Here is a 23,859-nt window from a genome sequence, read left to right on the forward strand (position 1 = left end):
TACAACAGCAACATCCTCCATCTAATTGAATGCATCCTTGATGTATGAATGTAATTGACTGCTCAACATAAACATGAGATTCGCTCTGTAAGGTACCCTGTGCTTTATGAGATCTAGACTGAGTTTGCTATCAGAAGTGACTAGTGCCAGGAACTGTAACTACTCCTTGAATTAAACCTTCACAATAAAGGGTAAATAGTGTTAATAATTGCAGTTTTGTGATTGCTCCGACTGTCTGTAGTTTCAGAACTGTTGCACATAATCATCTCTGAAGAAAAAATGAAAGGAAACAAAAACCCAAGTCTTCAACAAATCTCTTTTTCTGTCCAATGAGAAAGCCACACAGAAACAACAAGGGGGGAATAAAGTCGATCCGATCCGAGTTACAACAACCAGACAACAAAGAACCAACACCTCGTCTGAACATGAACATATAAAATAAAACCCATCTGAGCTTCCTTACAAGGAGCAGATTAAAGTCCAAAATAGCACCATTCATCAGTGTCTCAAATCCGTGGCAGCATCTCAGTCACTTACCACAAGGAAACAATGCGTCTCTACAGCTACTTCTATATCACAACGTACATGATTACACTTTAATATACTGGCAAAGCAACAAAAAAAAAGTTCAAAAGCAAAAAATTAACAAGCATATACTAAAAAAAAAAAAAAAAAATGAAACCAAAAAGATGAACTCTGTAGCTTTTTAGTAACTGCATGAGAAGTGGGGACTCTTAGCCTTAGTAAATACTGTAAGGTGTGAGTATTGACTGACGTTTAAGTGCTTTAGTAATGAAGATGGATCCCAGGAGTAGTGATAGACTGACATATTCGGCCAGTTCTCACAAGTTTTGATACTCTTTAGAGAATTATAAATAAACACAACCGCAATGGTCTCATGTGCTATTTTTCAATTGCAGGGTTCCCACAGAAGGATGCATTACTTGACGATTAAAGACTTTCCAGATCAATTTTATATCAATTGCTGATATTTCTGAGAACCCTGACGTTGGTTATCGGCCTTTAGAAACACATTTGCCACATTACAGCATGTCCATTAAGAACACTGTTAACATTTCTTGGTGGGTTTCTTGTTCACAGGAATTGACAGAGGTATGAAAGAGTCCAGCCGTGCAAAGTAGAAGTGGACAAGTGGAAGACATGCTGCTGCCGCCGCCAAGGTCCCGGACCCCTGAGGGCCCCTGTGGAGTTTGCAAACACAGACATGCGGGTCTTTAGTGAAGCTCCAGTCTGTCTTGAGGTGCTGTGTGTCTTTACTGCCGCCCCCTCCGAAGAGCATATCATCAAGGCTTAGAGTCCCAGTTTTTTCTAAAATTTTATTAATCACATAGATGTGGGGAGAGCCCCAGCGTCATAATTCATCTGTACCGCACGCCATAACCATAGAAAATAAGGATATACATGATTTAGGAAATAAAAAATAATATACATGAGGATACAGTCTCCCCAGAGGGCCGTTCTCTATCCTACATCAGACAGGTGGAATGTCGATCTTTCGTTGCAGTTCCTCTCGGCGCCACCAGGCTCAGGAACAGCTCTGAGAAAGCCAACGCACAATAGATGGAAATCAACGCTCGGGACGCTGTGATATCATCTATTGTGATTACAGTGCGGACTTTACCTACCTAACGGGACGCCCCATTGCTCCTGTTGGGGTCGTTTTGAAGAAAGAACCTGCAGGAGAGAGAGAGAGAACATTTTAAATATATATGAGCCAATAGAATACAGTTATAATGCCCTAAAATTCAAGATATTGGGCAAAAATGCCCCTGTATGAATTTTCATCTCATATTTATAATGATATAGTTAAGCAATATCACACAAGTGCTATTTTTGTCTTGAATAGCAAATGTGAAAATATTGATTTTATAAATAATAATATATTTTAGAAACAATATTGTGTGCTTTTGCTAAATTTTGCCAACGAAAATATTACCTGCCAGAGCAGAACTGTTGTGCAACACACAGCGGTGTTTAATATCTGAATTAATCCATGTTTTGAGCGAATCAATCAGGTGAATCAATGACTCATTCATAAAGAGAGCCTTTTACTTCACTCCTGAATGAATCATCCGTTTGAATGAATCGAATGAATGACTCATTTAGGCGTTTACCGCCACTATATATATATATATATATATAAATATATATATATATATATATATATATATATATATATATATATATATATATATATATATATATATATATATATATATATATATATATATATATATATATATATATATATATATATATATATATATATAAAAATTTGTTTTAAGAATGTTGGTAATCAAACTGTTTTGGTCTGTAAATATATATAAATACCAGATTCTGAAAACAAATCATGGCCATTGTAGCCCAAATTTGTGTAATAAATTCTATGTTGAATCAAATAATAATACAAAATATATATGTATTTCTAAAGTGACTTTTTAATAATGTCTATTTGATGCTTCTCATTTAACACAATAATGACTTTAAATTATCTTTTGGTGAGTAATTTCTCAGCTAAATTTTATGTGCAATTAATTTGTGATTAATTAATTGGCACATAATTTACGTGTGTGTGTGTGTGTATTTTTTTATATTATATATATATATATATATATATATTATATATATATATATATATATATATATATATATATATATATAAAAAGGTTCTATATGGCACTAAAATTGGTTCTTGGCTCATAATCATAGGGGAACCTTTTTACGTGCTGTATAGCACCAATTTTGGTGCTTCAGTGGTTCTTCAGCGGTTCTTTTGCAAAGGTGCTATATAGCTCCACTACCATATACAGAACATGTTAAGATATGGTGCTATATAGCTCCAAAAGTGGTTCCTCGATGATTACGATGAAGAACCACTTTTAGTGCCATATAGAACCTTTTTTTTTAGTGTGTATATAAATAAAAATTATATTTCGCCCAATAAATAAATAAATATATATATTTCAATGCACACAGATGGATGTATTTATGTATTTAAGACAAATGTGTTATATTTATATATCAAATATTTATAATTTTTTGCAATATAAATGATTTTATATACATATATACACACACAAACGTGCAAATTTTAACCCAACTTGGGTTATTTTAAACCCAGCACTTTGAGTGTATGCTCATCAAGACTTTTATTTTATGCAAACACTACAGATTTTATTTTTCGAATTAATTGTTTGACAGCCCATATTATATATATATATATAATTATTATTTTAAATATATATATTTTTTAATTTTGCCCTAGTTTTTTTCCTTTGTACTAGTAGTTACAACCATTAAGTAGACATCTTTGTCTTTATGTCCAATTTTCAAATCAAGGTTAATGCTTATTTTTACACAAACACCACTGATTGGTAGACATTTTCTCATGAAGTATCATTAATAATTTCCTTTTCCACTATTACACATGATTATTTAAATTAAAATAAGTTATTCAAGAAATAATGTGGGCTGTTTGCTTCAACAAAAGCACAGATTAACCTCATGATCCGCTGTTCAAGTAGGAAATGCATGGGATTTTTTCCTTCTGGAACCCGGCCATTACCAATATATAATATGCATGCATAACGTCTCATAAATGTAAGGTCATGAAGAAACATCCATCCTCCCACATTCCTGCTGAGTCAGACGATGACAAAATCTATTTGATGTACTCGGTGCGAGCCGGTTCCATGCATGCACCACCGAAGCGTTCGGAACATTTGCACGACAAAATGCGACGAAAAATGCAGCATATGCATTTCTTTTCACGGTTGCAATCGTGGAGCCAGACGCCGGCCTCCCATTCCACTTCCCTGACTGCAGCTTGGAGCGTTTCCAAATCCAGTCAAACGAGGTCACATTTTCCCCCGCCTCAGCCCGCCATACTGAGCGCGCATGAACCCAATGAACCCAACTGCAGAACAGACTGAGTGTGGAAACACGCCCCTGCTGACACGCCAACCATACCCAAGTCTGCACTCTTTTATTAAATCACATATATTCACTGTGCAAATAATGAGCCCTTGCACAATTGCACAGAAGAAACCCCAAAATTGCATGCATACCAATCCCATTGAATGCAATGCAAAATTGCACATGCCCTTGATGTCTGCAGATGCACTGGAAACCAGACAACGGTGACTTGCATGATGCTGGGATGAGTATAACAGCAAAGGAGACACGTCCACCATTGATGCCCGTATGCATGACTTCATCTTTGTGTCTAAATTTAGGACTGTGCCATGCATGCAATTGCAATTGCTTTGGAGCTCCCTAGACAGGTATTCCTGCACGGCATTGTGGTATAGCTCTGCCGAATGGGGTGAAAATGGTGGAAAATAAGACACCTTGTCCTAACATGAACTAAGAGTTTGGCTGGTTTTTCCTGATGATACTGAAAAACAGGTTAAACCCCTCAGCAATGCAACATTTATTACAGTGAACACATCTATAATGGTTTAAAGCTGTGTGTGTAGGTGGTAGACTGGGGAATACAGACAACATTCTGTCTATAACACGTTTATTAATCTCGTAGATCAAGTTTAGACTTTCCTGTTCAACGGCACACCGAACAAAGGAGGCGCTTGCCATATTAGCGGCACTTTCGTTATTCGCGTTTTTATTCTTTTAGTGCTTTTTTTAGTGAGCTGGATACTGTTTAGGCTCGTTTTTGGCTAACATAATAAATCATTCAGTATTAGAAGAATTACTAACTAGCGCTAAAGAAGTCCCTCTGTGTTTTTGAACTTTTGGCGAATGTGTGAAGGTTCACTTACTGTTAAAGCCTTTGTTCTTGTCCTTTCGCTGTAAAGTTGTTGCTGGAAAAGACGTTAGTGGACGAAGGCAGACCCGAGCGGCAGCCTTGCGGGGCTCTGACACCCCATACAAGGCTGCAAGACTGGACCTCAGCCGTTTCCAGTGGCTGACTGCATGTATTTCAACAGAGAGCTAATTTTGACCGTGCTGGACCGGGGCCAAGCCCCCCATTCCGGCTCTGCACTGCAGTTCGGTTCAGACGGACCGTTGAATACCCGGCGTTGGGCGGGGTCTAGGAGTCTCCGCCCCCTCTGCGCGCGTGCGGCGGCGGCATTGGGCGATTAATGTTGTCCGATGAGACACGAAGGATTTTGGTGTATGGCAAGCCGCATTCACTTTTATTCATTCCCAGGATATGAATTCTTGTTATCAACAATGACATTTTCTCTAGTTAAAATGCACATTTTCTTTATCAAGAATTACATTTGCATTAGTACAAATGTTAAAGGCCCCATGAAATCAAAATGTAAGTTTTTTATCTGTTAGTATGCTTATGTTAGCCTTAAGGCCTGTTCACACCGGGACGATTTTCGCGCGCGTTTATCGCCGACGTTTAACGCCTCATGACTAAACAATGGGCGCCAATGTGAGTGTGCACACCGACGCGTAAAACGCCAGCCGTAAAAGCGTCATTTTTAAAAAACCGCCTCGGGTTCGTTTTTTTATTTTGACGCGGCGCCTTAAAAACTGGCCGACCAATGAGATCAGCGCTTTTGTTCACGTACCAGGAGCTGCTGAAGTTACAGTAAAACACGACTTGGTGGCGCTCAAGGACAGAACGGTCTTGCCGAGCACACATTGATACAAAGAAGAAGTAGTAAGTAGACAAAGAAGAAAATGAGCTGATAATGCTGCTTGCCAATTAGCAAAAAGTCTGTGAATGGTTTTGGCCATAGACATAATATTTGTGGTTTTGGCAAGCACGTAAATACTGTCTCTCTTCTTCTTCTGTGTGACAAACGAGTGTTAGAAGCGTAAAGTGCCGCAACACCATCTTGTGTACCGGGAGCGCTCTCTACTGAATGTGCACGTTCACTCTGCGCATCACCAGTGAAAATCGCTTGGGTGTGAACACTCAAGACATGCCGAAAAACATCATGAAAAACGCTGGCGATAAGCGCGCGCGCGATATTCGTCCCGGTGTGTACAGGCCTTTATGTTGCGTTCACACCGGACGCGAATAATTTGCGCTATTCGCGCGAAGTTGGACGCATTTTGAGTTTACTCGCTTCATTCCCGCGGTAGGGTTGGGCATCGTTTTGATTTGAACGATTCTGATTCCGATTCTTACTGAATGTCTATTCGCGTCTTTGTATTGAATTAACATGTATATCACTTGCGCGAATAAATCACACTATTCGACGCGTAGTTGGACGCTTGAACATTTGAGTTTACTCACTTCATTCGCGCGTGACATTCACTTCACAACAGACGCAAATTCGCGTCATGGGAGGGGCTTTTGCCAGCGGCTCGTCGCGTTGTAAAATGGCTGACATGGATTGTTTTAAAATACGGCGAATAAGCTCAATTTGCCGGCTTTAGCTAGCTTGTAGTCTCAATAGCCTCACTCACTTTCTTCTAAGCAAGATCCTATAAAGTTTCTATAAAGTAAGAAGATGTATCGACAGCTCCGGGTATCCACATATGATTTTGTCCTCGTTGTTGTCACTACTAGAGCAAGCTCCTGATTGGTTAACGCGGCGCAAAGTTCAGATTTTTCGACTTGCGCGATTCGCGCAAATCATGCGTTTTGCGAGTCAATTTTGCATTGACTTAACATGTAAATCACTCACGCTTAACGCTACATTCGCGTCTGGTGTGAACGCACCATTAAAGTGGTCATAACACACAGTTTCTGCCAATCTCATGTTAATCTTGAGTACCTGTAGAGTAGTTTTGGATCATTCATATCGCCTGCGGTTTCCACTCATGACCGGGATCTTTTATCGCTGGGACCGCTCCATCTTTCAGTGTCAAACGATCTGCAAATCCAGCTTCGAACTGGCCCTTGTTTATAAAACATTCGTCACCGAAATGCCGGCCTTGCTGGGAACAAACAAACACACTTGTACAACTCCACTGCTGCGGAGTGTCAACAATGATGTCATCAGACATCACTCACAGAAATACGAATTCAACTAGTAAAAACTATAATTCTTGATAACTGTAATTGTACTAGTTAAATGACTAGACTGCACAGACAATGGACGTAGTGTCCGTGACATCGCCAGTAGGTTTCTGAAGAGCATTTTTGAAGCCCAAAGTGGGCCGTCGCCATCTTGGCAGTGCATCACCGCGCGTCACTCATGGATAACTGAAAATGGGCAAAGAGGCGGGACGTGGGTGGAGCTGAGATGCCTGGTTGCTGAAACCAGTAGCGGCAATCCACCTGTCACAGTGACCACTCCCTTAATTATACATAACTTTAAGGCTTAATATAATTTAAACGGAGGAGTTAAAGTAAAATTCACCCCCTCACAGTCGTCATGAAGGGCAAAATTACCTGTATAGACCAATCCACTTTTTGTACCAGACTGTAAAAACTTTTTTTCTGCTGTAAATTTGGGCATTTTAACATGGAGGGTCTATGGGATTGTTGATATCAAGAAGACATTTGCACTATAGTTACATGTAATTATTGATATTAATTTAAATTTTTACTAGTAATAATTGTATTTCTGATATGTGAAATTGGAATTCAACAATTGAATTTGAATGGCAGCCTATGATGACATTTCACTTGTGAAAATACAATTACAGATAACAAAAATTATACTTTTTAGTTGAAATCTAATTCCTGATATCAAGAATTAGCATTTTAACTAGTGAAAATGTAATTGTTGATATCAAGAATTCATATTCTGGGAATGAATAAATGTTAAAGCGGCTTGCCATAGTGTGGGCGCTTGGTGGCTCAGATGCCGATTCTTTCATTGAGACTCATTCAAACCTTTATGCGGTTTTTGTATTGATGAGGGCTTTTGATTTCTAGGGAGGACAATATTTTAAATCTACATGTTCATGTGATAAACGCCTCGGGAAAAAAATAAATAAATCCGCTCGTGGAAGTTCAATAAAATACTATGTAAAAATCGGAATCGAGCACGGATGTGATTGGTCCATCTTGACCATCGCGGTGAAAAGTAACAGATACTGCCTGATGTTTCTTCAGCAGTAGTGAATTATCAATCCCGGACATAATGTAAATCATAATGATATTTTTCAACTTTGAATACAAATAAACAGTGAGATGTTAAAATAGGAGCATTATTGTTTAGACAAAATTAGGGGAAAATGTACGAACATCGAATCCCCGCCTATTTGGGAATAGATGACGCGCTGCTGTCCAATGAGAGCCCAGCAAAGAACATGTGCTTGAAATCGATTGGCGAACGCGTGAAAAGTCCGTTGAGCGTCACTCATTATTTTAAAACTGACATTTAACTTGAATTTTATTGAATAAAAACTTATTAAAAAACAAGCAATAATCAATTAAAACAATATTATAAAATAGCATTAAAACATTGTGTTCCCAGTTCCATAAAATCCCACATTTCTCAATATGGTAAAAAATGAGACGACAGCTTTTGATTTTGCATTGGTTTATTAAAGCAGTACACTTTATAATCTCTGTAGAACCAAATACATATTGAATTTACACAATTTATATAATTACTTTAAAGGTAGATCCTTAAAACTCCTCAGCTGAGACTTATCAAAGGAGGTCTATGTGTGTTGAATTAGTAAAATATAATATTGTGCAGTAATAATGCGAAACTGCACTGTGCTAGAAAGCAATAATAATTTAATGAAATGTCTTTAAAATAATAACACTTCTCTGGTATATATAGTTAATTCAAATTAACTAAAGATCTCGACTTGTGAGTTTCATGAGGAGAAAACCGTTGAGTGCACAACACCTGTCCAAACAAACACGCGCCTCGTTGCTAGGTGACGCGTAACAAACGAAAACAATGTTCTAAAATCGGTTCAAAATGCCAAGTTCGCTACTTTTAAATTGTTCCCGCGGGTTGATTTTTTTTTGCCGCGGATTAAAGCTGCATTAAATATTGTATAGACAATACAACAATTCTATATAAAACAATAGTGTATTTAACATAATGTTTTTAATGTAACCTTCTCCTTTTAAATAATTTAGTTAATTCAAGAATAATTTATGCCATTTTTAATTAATTAGAAAGAATTAGAAGGGCAGTTTCATGTCTATAACCTTGTATTGTGCAGTAATCCTTGTACAGTAATCTAATTACAGTGTTGAAGATGTAATTAGCTAATGAATTACTTTTTTAGAGTAACCCAACACTGATTGAAGCGGACTTTGGCCCGCAAAAATGTGCTGAACAACAGTAAATGTGACCGTCGGTCAGTATTTTCTGTTATGTATTATTAGCAGCTTTTAGTATATTTTAAATAATACACTCTAAAAAATGCTTCATATGGATTTTTATATTCATACTGTTTATATTTAATGCTCTCTGTTTCATATTTCGTAGCTATAAGTGTTCATTTGTTGGTCGTTTTAATTTCAAATTATTGTTATTATTACACTCTAAAAAATGCTGGGATAAAAATAACCCAAGTTGGGTTGAAAATGGACTAACCCAGCAATTGGGTTGTTTTAACCCAGCGATTGGGTTGTTTTAAGCAAACATTTAACCCAACCGCTGGGTTAAAACAAGCCAATTGCGGGGTTAGTCCATTTTCTACCCAACTTGGGTTATTTTATCCCAGTATTTTTTAGAGTGTAATAATAACAATAATTTGAAATTAAAACGACCAACAAATGAACACTTATAGCTACGAAATATGAAACAGAGAGCATTAAATATAAACAGTATGAATATAAAAATCCATATGAAGCAATTCAACACTTTAAAAAATGCTGGGTTAAAAACAACCCAAGTTGGGTTGAAAATGGACTAACCCAGCAATTGGGTTGTTTTAACCCAGCGGTTGGGTTAAATGTTTGCTTAAAAGAACCCAATCGCTGGGTTAAAACAACCTAATTGCTGGGTTAGTCCATGTTCAACCCAACTTGGGTTGTTTTTAACCCAGCATTTTTTAGAGTGAACTAACTCGTCCCAAATTGAACAATACTATCCTTAAACCAGCCCCACAATCTAGTGATCCATAGATCGACTCCTAAATTAGTCAAGTACTGGATCTCAGGAGTCAGCATTTTCCTGCAGAGCTCTTGGTGCTGTGGGTCAATATCGGTCCTCAGGTTGTACCCTAATATGGAAGCTTTTCCAATGGGCTGCCAGGGCTTCATGTGTCTGTCTGTGATGTCCTTAGCCTCCACGGCTCCCCCGCCGTCGATGCAGATGACCTCCATCTCTGCGTTTCTCCTGCGGAGCTCCCTCACCTGCTCCGCCATTCGGCTCCGGCCATATGTCTCCACCTGGGCCCAGAAAGTGGCGTTAAAATGGCGATAGAGCTGCCAGTCTGCGGCGTTCCAATGTCGAGATTGAGTCTTCAGCTCCGGGCTCATGAAAGCCACATACAAGGCATTTCGAGCATTAAGCCTAAAAAACAGCAAGTCCTCCATCTGCCAGCAGAGAGCGTCTTTCAGCAGAATGAGCGACTCCTCAAAGTGCTCGGATATTAAAACGTGTTGAAAGTGCTTTTCGACGTATTCGATGCCCTGTTGAACTCTTGCATCTCCAGCCTCCAAATCATTCTCAAAGCCAAAGTCAAAAAACTGCAGGTTCTTGAGGTAAAAGGCGTTGATTCCCTTTGGGTCGAAGTAGCGGTTCGGGTGCGCGAGAAACTCTTCAAACTGGTTTTCTCCAGGTATTCTCCATGTTTGGGGTATGTACGCTTTGTAGTAGTGAAACGTCGACTCAAAAAGCTCTGCAGGATCTCGTAGGATGGTGAAGAAGAAGGCGTCCGCTGGGAGTAGCTTCTTCACCTCAGGCGCGTTGAATCGCATGTGATTGCACACGATATTATAACACGCGCCCGGCTGGTAGCTCTTCACTTGAGTTCGGAAGAAGCTCGACGGGTAGGAGAAGTCATTACGGCCGTCTGGGAGGGCGAACTTCAACTGATGCTTTTCTCCGAAGCGGAGGAGAATGTTCATCAAAGTGCTGCTGGCCGTCTTATGGGTCTTCATGAACATCAGGTTGACTTTAGGCTTACAGGCCGCATCTCCTCTGATGCTCTGGGAATCGTTCCACGCTTGAGTGTTTGGTGCACATGGGGCCAGACGAACACTGAAGAACACACGAAAATAGAAGATCACAATCAATGAATTATAATATGTCGATTTGACTAGTCGTGTAGAAGTTAAATGGCCTTTTAAAGGTGTCAATACTGTTGTCTGAGGTCCACTTATGACGTTTGTGTGGTTTTTACATTCAGAAACCTCATAATGAATAAGTAATAGGCTATTTTCTGCCCTGGTTTTGAGGCTCTCTGAAAAACACTCGGATTTGATGGGCGTGCCGCACTGAAGACTTGGAAGTAAATGCCCACGGCTAGGATTGGTTAAGATTTGCATATTTAATGAGCTTCAGCTCCCGTCAGTCCATATGGGTATCGTCTGGGGAAATGCTCAGAGAACTCGCAAAATATCAAACAAATACAATGATTAAATCACACATACACTTTCGTGGACACACACACACACACACACACTCACTCACTCACGTCGCGCGGACACGCACACACACACACTCACGTCGCGCGGACACACACACACACACACTCACTCACTCACTCACTCACTCACTCACGCACTCGTGCAGACACACTCACTCACTCACTCGCTCGCGTCGCACGGACACACTCACACACACTCACTCACTCACTCACTCGCGCGGACACACACACACACTCACTCACTTACTCACTCACTCACTCACTCACTCACGCGGACACACACACTCACACACACACACTCACTCACTCACTCGCGCGGACACACTCACTCACTCACTCACTCGCGCGGACACACTCACTCACTCACTCACTCGGGCGGACACACACACACACACACACACACTCACTCACTCGCACGGATACACACACACTCACTCACTCGCGCAGGCGGGTGGGCGGATACTTACTCACTCGCGCGGACACACACACTCACTCGCGCGGACACACACACACACTAACATACTCGCGCGGACACACACACTCACTCACTCGCACAGATACACACACACTCACTCGCGCAGGCGGGTGGGCGGACACTTACACACTCGTGCGGACACACACACACACACTCACTCACTCGCACGGACACACTCACACACACTCACTCACTCGCACGGATACACACACACTCACTCGCGCAGGCGGGTGGGCGGACACTTACACACTCGTGCGGACACACACACACTCACTCACTCACTCGCGCGGACACACTCACACACACTCACTCACTCGCACGGATACACACACACTCACTCTCGCAGGGGGGTGGGCGGACACTTACTCACTCGCGCGGACACACTCACTCACTCACTCACTCACTCACTCACTCGCGCGGACACACACACACTCACTCACTCGCGCGGACACACACACACACACACACACATTCACTCACTCACTCGCTTGCACGGATACACACACACACACTCACTCGCGCAGGCGGGTGGGCGGACACTTACTCACTCGCGCGGACACACACACTCACTCACTCGCGCGGACACACACACACTCACTCACTCACTCGCGCGGACGGACACACACACACGGACACACACACACACACACTCACTCACTCGCACGGACACACACACACACTCACTCACACTCACTCACTCGTGTCGCGTGGACACACACACACACACACACACACTCACTCGTGCGAACACACTCACACTCACTCACGCACGTTGCGCGGACACACACACACACACACACTCACGTCGTGTGGACACACACTCACACTCACTCGCGTCACATGGACACACACACACTCACTCGCGCGGACACACTCACACACGCTCACGTCGCTCGGACACACACACACACACACACACTCATTCACTCACTCGCACTGAAACACTCACACACACTCACTCACACTCACTCGCGTTGCGCGGACACACACACACACACATACACACACACACACACTCACTCACTCACTCACTCGCGCGGACACACTCGCACACACTCATTTACTCACTCACTCACTCTCGTTGCGCGGACTCACACACACACACACAGACTCACACACACTCACTCACACACACTCCATAGACACACACACTCGCGTCTGGCCCATAATGTTACAAGTCCGATAACGAGTGAACCAATAACAGCTTCTCCTGTGACAGCGCTAAGGTAATCAATAGATTTCAAACGATCTGTAATGTTATGCAAAACTAACACATATAAAAAAACATGTTTTAGCGTACTCACATAAGTGTGTGTTCAGAAGGAAGCTTATGCAGGGACGATCCTTAGCTCACGAGTCGGTGGGCGGAGCTACAGAATTGACAGTATTGATCGGGGCTAGTATTGATCTGTAGAGGCGGAGTCTAGGTCCAGATCCGCATATTCTGAGATCTCTCGTTTTCTGGGCCTGGTGTCAATAAAAGCTTTTCTTTGACTAACAAGGAAGTTTTCAGCTCTGAAATTCTTTTATTATGACCTTTTATATATCAAAAGCTCAAGTAAAAGTTGATTTCACAGTTCATCACCCCTTTAAAGGGTAACTAAACCCCTGCTCAGAACTTACCCACTGGCAAATTTTGAAAAATGCTGGATAGTTCACCCAAAAATGAAAATTATCCCATCATTTTGAAGGGGTGGATTCTGAAATCCACTGCTGCTATATATATAAAAATCCATATTAAATTAATAATCAAAGCCTTAATCAATATCTATCCTCCTACATATTAAGATAACTTTGAATGTTCTCTTGAATGTTTGGTTTCATTCTTTTTGACTGAATTATATATATAATATATTATATTTTATTCCGTTTATATTATTTCCTTTTACTGAAACACTAAAGATGAATATTGCCTGTACTATTGCCTGTGCTTGTCTCTGAGGAGAAGAACACGTTATCTGTATGTTTTGGAGAACTATGTTGTTTTCAGTAGACGCTCCACCAACTCCAACCTTGGAGAAACGCAGACGCGAAATGTGGGAAGAAATCCATTTGATTGTAGTTTAAATGAGAAATAATTGCAGAACTCTGTCCAACCGCTATAGAGTTAGTATCGCTATAGGGTTAGAACAGGTGAATGCGGTTTACAGGTAGCGAGAATTATGTCGCGTGCGAGCAGCAGTGAGTCGTGTTTCCGGTCCAAATCTCAATATGAGAGGCAACGAGAAACGCAAAGACGTGAAATAGAACGTCATCATGTTTTAAAGAAGAGTGGCTCGATTAAGTGGTGGAAATAACGGATGATGGACACAGCACGGTAACAAAACAGACATTTATAGAACCCACCACAAGTGTGCAAACTCTAAACACCTCACTAACACACGTCAGTTTAAATAGATCTGTGTGTGGTTTGGGTTTCAGGGATGTTTAAATAAAAGAGTCCACGTTCCCTTGAACATATTTACCTAGAAATATGTTTATGTTCATATTTACCTAGAAATATGTAAATATGTTCCCTTACATATTTACATATTTATTAGATCTATTTAATTACTTCAGTTGTTTTTATATATAATATATCAGTTTAAATACTTCAATTAGTTTGTGTATTATATTATAGGCTGTTTATAATTATATTATATTGTGAGCCTAATAATCACAAGGTGATTGTTTTTGGATCCTTGCCATTAAAAAGTAAAAAATAAAATAAAAAACCTGATATAGAAAATCTTGGAAATTCACAAGCAATAAACAAACATTTAAGGTTGATGGTTTAATGCTGCCTGCTGTCGCCAATAAAAACAATCTCAGTGTAACTGCTATATTATATATTTTTTAATATTATATTATATATAATCATATTATATATTGTTTTGGGGGAGATTTTTAATAGTATTTCTTGGTAAAGAAAACAGCATTGTAAAAAAAAAAATCTGTCAATTTAAAATGTGCTTAATTGTGCTTTAACTGCTTTAAAAATTGAATACATCACTAAGTTACATAAAGGGTTAAATAAAATAGAAATTACACATTAAAGCTGCTGTCCGTAACTTTTTTTTGTGTTCAAGATTTATAAAAATTATATAATGAGAAAGAACAATATGAATCCATTTTCCAAATCGTGTTTTTGTCTTACCCTGAATCATTATGGTACACTTATAATAAGTGTTTATATTGGGACTATTTCAGACCGGACTGTTAGGAACTGCTGCGGAGGAGCACAGTCCCTGCGTGACTCGCCATAGACATAAACAGAGAGAAGTAGATCCGGCTGCAATGTTATTCCGCAAGACGCATGCAGTTCTTTTTATTAAAGGTAGGGTAGGTAGGATTTTTTTCCAAATGTCTTTAAACTTTCTTTATATATCAATACATAATTAAAATCTAAGTACTCAGAAAAAGAAAGTATAAAAATTGAGTGTCTGTAGACCTCTCACGACTGTTTTAAAGACAGCTCATTATTTCCATTCACTTCACCTTGGTCCGTGTAACGCTTCACAATTCAATTTTCAGACCATATAGTGCAAATGCAAAAATTAAAATATTGAAACAAACGTCCATTTTTTCCATTTTCTCGGTTACTTCATCAGTGGATTTTTGCCATTTTCTCTCCTTTTTTCAAATTTCCTTTTGCTAAATTATGACTTAAGAAATTAGCTTTTGAATAAATTGAAATCTAACCGATTTTATTTTCCTTCTATTTTTTTCCCCCAATTTACGTGGACTGTGCCATATAACGTTAGCGGGGGGAGGTCGCGGACTGTTTTACATCGTTTATGTAGGCTATAGCCTGCGTGCATGTTGAGAAGTAACTTATAGTTTAAAAGACTAACACAGAGGACGCCATAGTTTTTATTGTTAATAACTGTGCTAAATGTAGAATTCAGGTCTGGCCATCGGGAGCAGCGGGCAAACCGGTGGCCTGGCTACTTATTTCGCCCGCTGCTTTGTATTTATCTATACTTATTTGTTAGTGCACGCACACACACATACACACACACACACACTCACGTGCACACACACTCACGTGCACACACACACACACACACACACACACACACCTACTTTATTATAGGCCTATTGATGCATGCCTCAATGTACCCGAATGATTTAAGGATTCGCCATTTGATAATTAACGGCTTGTAATGAACCGAGTTAATGACTGCTAAATTTAAGGGCACGAGAAGATGTGAGAAGCAGTATATTCAATGAAAAGTTCAATGTTGCCGTGGAAACGAAGAATGATGATGATCACTAAGTCAAAACATCGGCAAAGGAGTTTATTTAGGCCCAAATATTTTGTATGTTTGCATGTAGGCTAGGCTAAGATGTGAATAAAAGCTAACAAAAATTTGCTGAACTTTATAACTTTAACAAAATTATAAAGAAAGAAAAAGTGAAAAGACAGTCACAGACATAGGCTACCAATTCAGATAGATTTTAAACATTTTGCCTTATGTTATGTTATGCCTTATATTACGGTGACGCATTGCTGCCACATACATATTATTTTTTTCACACAATTATGTCATGATAACGAGATCTTATGAAAAAGAGACTACTGTCTCAATGTGACTACCCTGGTAAAACAAAGTATAAATTAAAAAAAAAACTTATGTCGTTAAAACGACATCTTTTCTCGTAATAACAAGATCTTATGTCGTAAAAACAACAATTTTCTCGTAATAACAAGAACTTTTGTCGTTAAAACAACATTTTTCTCATTAAAACGACGTATTTTCTCCTAATAAGGTGTTGTATAGTGATGTGTGTATATATGTCTGTATCCACATTAGAGAATGTATTTAGCCCATGCCTTTGTCACACTTGTTTGAAAGCAGAAAAATATCTCATCCGCTCCCTGTATCAGTAGCAGTGCCCATAGCACGAAATTGTTGCAATTTATTGATTGAAGCCTGCAGTTCATAACAGCCATGGGTAGCAGGTGCCATGGATCACTAATGATAAGCGTGTAACTTTAACCTAGTAATGATGGACCCCGGTGCAGCCACAAATATCATAACTGTCTATAATGGGCCTACTGTAATTAAGACATATATTCAAAAAATGTATTAAAAACAGAAAGACGCAGGATTCAAAAACTGGAAACTTTTGAACCTTCATTATGTACACCAATTATTTAGTAATAACAACTTCAAATCATTTGAACAACTGAGAATAGAGTTTAAACTACCAAGAACAGACTTTTTCAGGTACCTACAATTAAGGAGTTTCATACTGAAACACCCAAACTGGAACAGATTAATAGAGCCCTCCCTTTTAGAACGGTATTTATAAAAAATTCAGGGTGGAGAAAATATGAGGAAACCAATAAGCAATGTTTATAAAATCATTGCTTCAATGACAAGAGATAATTCATTCTATGTGAAAGACAAGTGGACTAGGGAGCTACGGCTCGAAATAAGTGAAGAAGTTTGGTTGGAGGTATGTACTCAGGCTCATAAAGTCACAAATGTCAATTTTTGGAAGGAATTTCAATGGAAAATAAATAACAGATTTTTCAGAACACCACAAGTTGTGGCTAAAATGAATCCGAATCAATCAAGTCAGTGTTGGAGGGGGTGTGGAGAGACAATGGCTACTCACTCACATATTTTTTGGCAATGCCCTTTGTTGGATAACTTTTGGAAATCCATTTTTACATATATTAATAAAGTACTGAATGTTGACCTGATAAGAGACCCTCTGATAGCAATCCTAGGGATTAAACCAGCTGTGATACACAGTAGGAAAAATATGTATTTATTACAGATATTACTGATAGCAGCAAAGAAAGCAATTACAATAAAATGGCTTAAGAGTGAGCCACCAAACCAAGCTGAATGGCTAACAATTTTGAGAAATATTTACACTATGGAAAAAATTACATATTCATTGAGATTACAGAGGGAACTTTTTATTGAAAGATGGGCACCATTAATGATGGTGATGGAGGACCATTAGAATTAACTGGTTATATTTGCCAGGGGAACTTGAATACAACCCATGTTTTGTTTTAAGTTGATGTTTGGTTTGTTCAAATTTTTTATTTTAAATGTTGTTAATAATTTCTTATTTCTTCTTTTCCTTGTACTTTTGGAAATATTTTTCTGCGGAATTGATCATACATGTAAGGATGCGTGAATGTTATGATCCCCTGTAAAGGATATTGTTTCTGAGTGCAAGTAATTGATGTAAAAGGAGATTTGAAGAACATTCAAAATAAAAAAATAAGTAACAAAAAAAACAAAAAACAGAAAGACGCTATTTCAGCCTTAGGCTACTCAAAGGCCGCGGAAACATGGCCAGTGGGTTCGTTACACATGTCAATCCATTCCCGGCGTTCTTGGTTTGCTTCTTATGTATTAAATATACAGGCAATTAGATGAACCTTGATCAAAATTAAAATACAATTGATAGAAAACGAAATTCACTTCAAAGAAATTATTTCTGCAAAACAACACTCAACAAAAATCATGTCTGACTCCACTCCATGTTTCCAGACATATTGCGTGTCTTATAGCCTATCTTACTCATGCCGACAAAAGCGCACGCAAATTCTTTAATATTTTTAATTTTTGCAGTTTTTTTTACCACTTCGTTATTTTGGCTCGGAATTTCATTTGTTGGAAATATGAACTGAATTTAGAAATTAAATTTGAAATTAAAAACTTTGATTGTTAATAAACAAAATACATTTTTGAAGCGTTTGGAGTGGAGTAGGCTACATGCAAACGTAGCCTATTTAGATTCATAGTTAGGCTATATGTTTAAATATTAGCTTATTGTATTATTGTTTTAATTTCATATGTTGATGATGAAAAGTGAGCAGCATGAGTAAGATATAGGCTATAAGACGTGCAATATGTCTGGAGACAAGGAGTGGGGTCAGACATGATTTTTATTGAGTGTTGTTTTGCAGAAATCATTTCTTTAAAGTGAATTTCTTTTTCTATAAATTGTATTTTAATTTTGATCAAGGTTTCATAAACTAATGGCCTGTATATTTAATACATAAGAAGCAAAATAAGAATGCGGGGAATGGATTGCGTAAAGAACCCACTGGCCATGTTTCCGCGGCCTTTGAGTAAGGCTGAAAGCGTCTTTCTTTCTAGAATATACAGTGAGGAAAATAAGTATTTGAACACCCTGCTATTTTGCAAGTTCTCCCACTTGGAAATCATGGAGGGGTCTGAAATTGTCATCGTAGGTGCATGTCCACTGTGAGAGACATAATCTAAAAAAAAAAATCCAGAAATCACAATATATGATTTTTTAACTATTTATTTGTATGATACAGCTGCAAATAAGTATTTGAACACCTGTCTATCAGCTAGAATTCTGACCCTCAAAGACCTGTTAGTCTGCCTTTAAAATGTCCACCTCCACTCCATTTATTATCCTAAATTAGATGCACCTGTTTGAGGTCGTTAGCTGCATAAAGACACCTGTCCACCCCATACAATCAGTAAGAATCCAACTACTAACATGGCCAAGACCAAAGAGCTGTCCAAAGACGCTAGAGACAAAATTGTACACCTCCACAAGGCTGGAAAGGGCTACGTGTAAATTGCCAAGCAGCTTGGTGAAAAAAGGTCCACTGTTGGAGCAATCATTAGAAAATGGAAGAAGCTAAACATGACTGTCAATCTCCCTCGGACTGGGGCTCCATGCAAGATCTCACCTCGTGGGGTCTCAATGATCCTAAGAAAGGTGATAAATCAGCCCAGAACTACACGGGAGGAGCTGGTCAATGAGCTGAAAAGAGCTGGGACCATCGTTTCCAAGGTTACTGTTGGTAATACACTAAGATGTCATGGTTTGAAATCATGCATGGCACGGAAGGTTCCCCTGCTTAAACCAGCACATGTCCAGGCCCGTCTTAAGTTTGCCAATGACCATTTGGATGATCCAGAGCAGTCATAGCAGAAAGTCATGTGGTCAGATGAGACCAAAATAGAACTTTTTGGTCATAATTCCACTTAATGTGTTTGGAGGAAGAAGAATGATGAGTACCATCCCAAGAACACCATCCCTACTGTGAAGCATGGGGGGGGGGGGGGTAGCATCAGGCTTTGGGGGTGTTTTTCTGCACATGGGACAGGGCGACTGCACTGAATTGAGGAGAGGATGACCGGAGCCATGTATTGCGAGATTTTGGGGAACAACCTCCTTCCCTCAGTTAGAGCATTGAAGATGGGTCGAGGCTGGGTCTTCCAACATGACAATGACCCGAAGCACACAGCCAGGATAACCAAAAAGTGGCTCTGTAAGAAACATATCAAGGTTCTGGCGTGGCCTAGCCAGTCTCCAGACCTAAACCCAATAGAGAATCTTTGGAGGGTGCTCAAACTCTGTGTTTCTCAGCGACAGGCCAGAAACCTGACTGATCTAGAGAAGATCTGTATGGAGGAGTGGGCCAAAAACCCTCCTGCAGTGCAAACCTGCTGAAAAACTACAGGAAACGTTTGACCTCTGTAATTGCAAACAAAGGCTACTGTACCAAATATTAACATTGATTTTCTCTGGTGTTCAAATACTTATTTGCAGCTGTATCATACAAATAAATAGTTAAAAAAATCATATATTGTGATTTTTGGATTTTTTTTTTTTTAGATTATGTCTCTCACAGTGGACATGCACCTACGATGACAATTTCAGACCCCTCCATGATTTCTAAGTGGGAGAACTTGCAAAATAGCCGGGTGTTCAAATACTTATTTTCCTCACTGTATGTATTACAGTATAACATACAATATATTACAGTAGGCCTATTTTAGATAGTTATGATATTTGTGCACCGGGGTCCGTGATTTCTAGGTTAAAGTTATGCCACTGATGCGAACATGAGCGGTCCATGGCACCTGTTACCCGTGGCTGTTATGAACTGCAGGCTACATCAATAAATTACGATACTTTCGTGCTATGGGCACTGCCACTGATACAGGCAGCGGAAGAGTCTATTTTACGCTGAGCTTGCTTCTGCTTTTCAGACATGGAAGTGTGACAAATGCACAGTGCCGCCGCTCCCATTACGCGCATCACGCGCTGCGCATAGGGCACCAAGTGCTCAGGGGGGCACCACAAGAAAATGCTCTCTCTCTTTTTTCACTTTTTCTTCTTGTATTAGAAGTTATTATTAATGTTTAAAATCTATCTGAATTGGTAGCCTATGTCTGTGACTGTCTTTCACTTTTTCTTTCTTTATAATTTTGTTAAAGTTATAAAGTTCGGCAAATTTTTGTTAGCTTTTATTCACATCTTAGCCTAGCCTACATGCAAACATACAAAATATTTGGGCCTAAATAAACTCCTTTGCCGATGTTATTGTTTTCACTGAGTGATCATCATTCTTCGTTTCCACGGCAACATTGAACTTTTCATTGAATATACTGCTTCTCACATCTTCTCGTGCCCTTAAATTTAGCAGTCATTAACTCGGTTCATTACAAGCCGTTAATTATCAAATGGCGAATCCTTAAATCATTCGGGTACATTGAGGCATGCATCAATAGGCCTATAATAAAGTAGGTGTGTGTGTGTGTGTGTGTGTGTGCACGTGAGTGTGTGTGCACGTGAGTGTGTGTGTGTGTGTATGTGTGTGTGCGTGCACTAACAAATAAGTATAGATAAATACAAAGCAGCGGGCGAAATAAGTAGCCAGGCCACCGGTTTGCCCGCTGCTCCCGATGGCCAGACCTGAATTCTACATTTAGCACAGTTATTAACAATAAAAACTATGGCGTCCTCTGTGTTAGTCTTTTAAACTATAAGTTACTTCTCAACATGCACGCAGGCTATAGCCTACATAAACGATGTAAAACAGTCCGCGACCTCCCCCCGCTAACGTTATATGGCACAGTCCACGTAAATTGGGGGAAAAAAATAGAAGGAAAATAAAATCGGTTAGATTTCAATTTATTCAAAAGCTAATTTCTTAAGTCATAATTTAGCAAAAGGAAATTTGAAAAAAGGAGAGAAAATGGCAAAAATCCACTGATGAAGTAACCGAGAAAATGGAAAAAATGGACGTTTGTTTCAATATTTTAATTTTTGCATTTGCACTATATGGTCTGAAAATTGAATTGTGAAGCGTTACACGGACCCACCTTCTCCCTTCTGGGCTCTTTCCAAAGCCACGCCCCCAAAACACATGAACGCGCTACGCCGACCGCGATCAGCTCAGCTGGAAGACGCATTATTTACCTGAGGCGAGCGGAGAAGAAGTGCATGTAGTGACATCATGTCTGAAAAAATCTAACTTTATCATTATGAATATAAACAAATAAGATGTCTTTTAGTACTCACTATCAAGCTAGAATAACGATACTGGTAAAGTTTAAAATACACACACAACACAGTGTCTACGACACACACAGATACAAGATAAAAACATCAACATAAACATTGGTAGAGTATATAAAAACAAACCAAGGGCCGAAATAAACGTGCAGGTAAAGTTCCCGGTGAACATGGTAGAAGAGTTTAGTAGAGTTACTTCTAGAGTTTAGAAGAGTTTAGACAGAGGGTTGTAGCTAAAGCTAACTTAGTTCTAAAAAAAGTTCCTGGATGCGGTGGACTAGCTTTTACACATGCATTTTGTTATCTAAAGTTACATTTTGCGAAATTCAACAGGACAGCGATCAACTTGAGCTAATATTGAGTATTTATCATCTCTACTAATGGTTCGCTAGGTGTATAACATTGTAACTTTATGCTAAGTAATGTTATGTTAGCTATATTAGGCAGCTACGTGTGCTAGTGAGACATGCTTCATGAAAACATAAACCAAAAAAATATATAATCAAAATGAAAGATTGCCTGTCCAGCAGAAATACAGCCTCTTGAACTCAAACGGGTGCGCCAGGGTTGCCAGGTTTTCACAACAAAATCCGCCCAATTGCTACTCAAAACTAGCCCAAAACAAGCCCAATCGTGTTCCTCCGGTAAAATCGTGTTTGGGGGGTAAAATATGTGTCTTTTCGGTAGGGCTGCCTGCTAAAATTCACAAATCCCGGGGCAAAATATCACATAATTGGGGTCGCTTCAACCCGCGGACATGAAAAACAGCCGCGGCAACAGTGTTGAAGTAGCCCTTGGCAACACTGGGGCGCATGTGGGCGGATCCTGGAGCAAAAGTGGCGGTTGCCATGGTAACGAGAGAGAGTGACAGTCGCCCAAGCCAATCACTTGTTTTCGGCCCAAACGAAAATAATGAGCGTTGTTTATTGCAGATTAGAAAGTCTAGAGTCACTCGATTTTTATACTCTCTTTTTCAGAGTACTTAAATTTTAATTATGTATTGACATATAAAGAAAGTTTAAACAAATTTGGACAAAAGTGTTTTAGATCATTCTTACCTACCCTACCTTTAATAGGAAGCCAATGTAAAGTCGCTAAAATGGGAGAAATGTGATCTCTCTTTTACAACAGAACCCAGCTCATTTAAATTGCAATAATATTTCACAATTTGTACTGTATAAATAAATGCAGAGCAGAAGAGACTTCAAAAACAATTTAAATAAGGTTTTCAAGCTTTTGACCGGTAGTGTATATATAGGAACCATCAGAGTGTGCTTACCTGTGTGTAGCCAGGTGAGCTGGAGCAATGAAGCAGTAGAAACACATGAGGCAAATCACAAAAGCCCCCAAAATCAGCTTTTGAGTCACTCGCTTCATCTTTCTTCCAAACTCTCTTAAAATGGAATCACACAAAGACAAATGAGTCAAACTCTTCACCTGTGACCGATTGAACGGATCACACCTGGGCTGACCGTAAATACCTGAAGACGGTGTTTATGCAATGCCCTGATATCCGATCTTCACTCCCTGCCTGGAAATAGACATGTTTTGATTTTGTTTAGCATTTTTTCATATGTTTATACTTCTTTAGCTACATTTGTAAGAGTATGCATACTAGT

The 23,859-nt window shown here is 39.3% G+C and overlaps 1 protein-coding gene and 1 long non-coding RNA gene across 2 annotated transcripts; both read right to left on the bottom strand.

The window, feature by feature from the left end:
* Positions 1-300: 300 nt before the first annotated feature.
* LOC307118301 lies at positions 301-5,024 on the bottom strand. The gene is made up of 4 exons (XR_013815522.1): positions 4,800-5,024; positions 1,647-1,695; positions 1,451-1,558; positions 301-1,329 (listed from the first exon to the last, which is right to left on the bottom strand). It is a non-coding gene; the product is annotated as an uncharacterized lncRNA (long non-coding RNA).
* A 4,907-nt stretch (positions 5,025-9,931) lies between these two features.
* On the bottom strand, positions 9,932-23,617 carry gal3st1b (galactose-3-O-sulfotransferase 1b; the record flags this gene model as incomplete). Its single annotated transcript, XM_079804040.1, has 2 exons — positions 9,932-11,075; positions 23,520-23,617. The coding sequence occupies 2 exons, from the start codon at positions 23,615-23,617 to the stop codon at positions 9,932-9,934; spliced, it is 1,242 nt and encodes a 413-aa protein (XP_079660166.1).
* Between the last annotated feature and the right edge of the window lie 242 nt (positions 23,618-23,859).

The sequence above is a fragment of the Gobio gobio genome (assembly GCF_949357685.1).
Source record: "Gobio gobio genome assembly, chromosome: 22".
NCBI classification, from domain to species: Eukaryota; Metazoa; Chordata; class Actinopteri; order Cypriniformes; family Gobionidae; genus Gobio; species Gobio gobio.